Below are 3,699 nucleotides of genomic sequence, written 5' to 3' on the forward strand. Positions count from 1 at the left end.
GGGAGAGCGGGGCGAGAGAGAGAGGGAGAGCGGGCGAGAGAGAGAGGGAGAGCGGGCGAGAGAGAGAGAGAGCGGGCGAGAGAGAGAGAGAGAGAGAGGGAGAGCGGGCGAGAGAGAGAGAGAGAGAGAGGGAGAGCGGGCGAGAGAGAGAGAGGGAGAGCGGGCGAGAGAGAGAGGGAGAGCGGGCGAGAGAGAGAGGGAGAGCGGGCGAGAGAGAGCGGGAGAGCGGGCGAGAGAGAGCGGGAGAGAGAGAGAGAGAGGGCGAGAGAGAGAGCGCGCAGGCAGGCCAGAGAGAGAGATAGTGTGTGTGTGTGTGTGTAGGCGTGTGTGTGTGTAGGCGTGTGTGTGTGTGTAGGCGTGTGTGTGTGTGTGTAGGCGTGTGTGTGTGTGTGTGTAGGCGCAGGAGTGTGTGTGTGTGTGTGTGTGTAGGCGCGTGTGTGTGTGTGTGTGTAGGCGTGTGTGTGTGTGTGTGTGTAGGCGTGTGTGTGTGTGTGTGTAGGCGTGTGTGTGTGTGTGTGCAGGCGTGTGTGTGTGTGCAGGCGTGTGTGTGTGTGCAGGCGTGTGTGTGTGTGCAGGCGTGTGTGTGTGTGTAGGCGTGTGTGTGTGTGTGTAGGCGTGTGTGTGTGTGTGTAGGCGTGTGTGTGTGTGTGTAGGCGTGTGTGTGTGTGCAGGCGTGTGTGTGTGTGCAGGCGAATCGCCGGATTCCGGTTACTTCCTAAAAACGCGTTTACAGGAAGAGGATTTCTGAGACACGGAGCCACAGACAGAAAGAACGAGTTTATTGTTTCCTGTTGTCCACAAACTGCAGCGATATTAACCGTTTCATGCGTGGCTCACATTCCGTGGCCGATCCCCGCCATCTAGCAGCCATACTTTGCTTTTAGATCATCCACGAATTTGATGTACTGCCCCATCGCGTCTTCCTTAGAGACTCCTGTGGAGAGAGCAAGGAAAGGGTTAACGGGAGGGGTCCTTACCCACAGCACCGAGGAAGATGCCCCACGAGCGCGGGACACGAACAGTGGATCCACTGAGAATTTATCCCAGAACCCGGTCTGTGCATCTCGGGGCGAGCGCTGGGCAGCCACGTGTAACTATCCCCGGGCCGGAGAACACTTCACCGCGAGCCACGCACTTCACGTGTTCCCCACAAGTAATACGTTTATCATGAGCCTCACTGCCCGTGGTACTCGAGACTGTTATATACCCTCCTTCCGCTGCCCGTGGTACTGTTATATACCCTCCTTCCGCTGCCCGTGGTACTGTTATATACCCTCCTTCCGCTGCCCGTGGTACTGTTATATACCCTCCTTCCGCTGCCCGTGGTACTGTTATATACCCTCCTTCCGCTGCCCGTGGTACTGTTATATACCCTCCTTCTGCTGCTCGTGGTACTGTTATATACCCTCCTTCTGCTGCTCGTGGTACTGTTATATACCCTCCTTCCACTGCCCGTGGTATTGTTATATACCCTACTTCCGCTGCCCGTTGGTAATGTTATATACCCTCCTTCCGCTGCCCGTGGTATTGTTATATACCCTACTTCCGCTGCCCGTGGTACTGTTATATACCCTCCTTCCGCTGCCCGTGGTACTGTTATATACCCTCCTTCCGCTGCCCGTGGTACTGTTATATACCCTCCTTCTGCTGCTCGTGGTACTGTTATATACCCTCCTTCCGCTGCCCGTGGTACTGTTATATACCCTCCTTCCGCTGCCCGTGGTATTGTTATATACCCTACTTCCGCTGCCCGTGGTACTGTTATATACCCTCCTTCCGCTGCCCGTGGTACTGTTATATACCCTCCTTCCGCTGCCCGTGGTACTGTTATATACCCTCCTTCTGCTGCTCGTGGTACTGTTATATACCCTCCTTCCGCTGCCCGTGGTATTGTTATATACCCTACTTCCGCTGCCCGTGGTACTGTTATATACCCTCCTTCCGCTGCCCGTGGTACTGTTATATACCCTCCTTCCGCTGCCCGTGGTACTCAGTACCGTTATATACCCTCCTTACCTTTCTTCGCTGACCACGCGTCCCACTTGGCTTTTCCTTTGAAGTCGAACATTCCCGGCCGCTCTGGAGAGTAAATCAGGAAAGCGGATTACGTTCAGAGTATTACGTGAAACGGGTGCCACGCGGTGATGCCACATGTGGAGGCCCCTGATTATAAAGCGTTACGTGGTATTAAGAGAAAACTTGACTTTATATAAATCCCAGTTCATTTTGCTGTTGGTGCCGTGGGAAACGACGCGTTGCGCAGGACCCGCCACGGCACACGGGGGCCACGAGTCAGATTAGTTTGAAAGGGGCGGCTTCATCTGGGTTTTCATTGTCTGTAAGACACGTTGGTGCCAATAATGGGCGCCGGGGGGGGAGGATTCTGCCACGTGGGGGTATAAAAATTACGATTTATTCTGTAGCGCAGTACAGAGGATACGGCAGAGCTTGTAATATATAAGTGGCCCCACAGATTAGTGGCCCCGTGTACCTGTGTTCACGTCCCCGACGGTGGCCTGTTTGTACAAGGCGTACAGTTCGAGCATCTCCTGGTCAACCGGCGTGGCCTTCAGCTTCTTCACCTCCTCGGCCGCTCGGTCAAAATCTGCCTACAACAGAAAGGGGCAGAAAGTTACCCAGAGAGGGGGGGGGTCCGCGGCGGGGTCACCCAGAGAGAGGAGGGGGGGGTCCGCGCCATTGTTACCCGGGAGAGGGGCCACCAGGGGCAGCACTGAGCAGCTGGTGTAGACTGTAACCCTTACCTGACCAGGGAATAATCAGAGTGCAAACAACCTATCGCAGGACAGGCACAAGAATTACGACACCTTTTGCCACCCTGGTGGTCTTTTGGCTCAGATGACCCCCCCATCATTTCTCTGGCTGAGGATTATGAGATGCGATCCGGATCATCTCACCCCCCCAACACTGAACCTCTACTTAATAATAATAATAATAATATTGGGGCGTTTGACAGGTGGGGGGGGGCACCGGCCCATCACAGCCCCGATCAGCGGGGAGCGAACGCCGACATCCAGGAACGGCAGCCTTTACCGAGCGGAACGGCAGACCCCCCTACTTTATTTACCCCGTTTAATTTATAAAGCTGTTTCCTGCTGTTTCTATACACATTATCGGGGCTTTTAGGGCCGTAGAACCCTGCGATCCCCTCATACCCAGCAAACATTCCGACCTCCTAGAAAAGAGGGGCATCGGGGGAGGCGAGAGGGGCAACAGGGTGGGGGGGCACAATGATGGACCGGTCAAACTAAACAAGGACTCTAAAGAGGAATGCAAATGACAAACCTGCCCTCACACATCGGACACATGAGGGCACATTCTCTGCTCCTCCCTATTTCCAACACCACCTATATACCCCCCCACTGCCCTTCATACCCCCCTGTATCCCATAATCCCTACATACCCCCAGTATCCCCCCCGTACCTGGGACATGCTGCTGGTGTGACTGGGCGATGCCTTTTGTGCTGCAATCAGGATGCGCTCTGAGCAGATGCAAAGAAAAGCACCCTTAACCTTCCCTGCCCCGCCCCATTACGTCACTGCTGCGTCACCCAGTGTGCCGGCCATGTTGGAGGTGGCACAGTTACGCTAGATACTGCAATACAGGGGGAACTCTGACATACTCGGTGCTGTGCCAGGGTCTGCCTGCATTAACTCTGTGTGTCCTCCCAGATACTCGAT

At 55.0% G+C, this 3,699-nt stretch overlaps 1 protein-coding gene across 1 annotated transcript; it reads right to left on the reverse strand.

The window, feature by feature from the left end:
• Positions 1 to 860: 860 nt before the first annotated feature.
• On the reverse strand, positions 861 to 3,450 carry LOC149272567 (acyl-CoA-binding protein-like). Its single transcript, XM_089506944.1, has 4 exons — positions 3,442 to 3,450; positions 2,492 to 2,609; positions 2,017 to 2,079; positions 861 to 934 (listed from the first exon to the last, which is right to left on the reverse strand). The coding sequence occupies exons 1-4, from the start codon at positions 3,448 to 3,450 to the stop codon at positions 861 to 863; spliced, it is 264 nt and encodes an 87-aa protein (XP_089363070.1).
• Positions 3,451 to 3,699: the final 249 nt, after the last annotated feature.

Source organism: Sceloporus occidentalis, unplaced genomic scaffold (genome assembly GCF_023333645.1).
Source record: "Sceloporus occidentalis isolate IW3139 unplaced genomic scaffold, rSceOcc1.0.p SCAF_439, whole genome shotgun sequence".
NCBI classification, from domain to species: domain Eukaryota; kingdom Metazoa; phylum Chordata; class Lepidosauria; order Squamata; family Phrynosomatidae; genus Sceloporus; species Sceloporus occidentalis.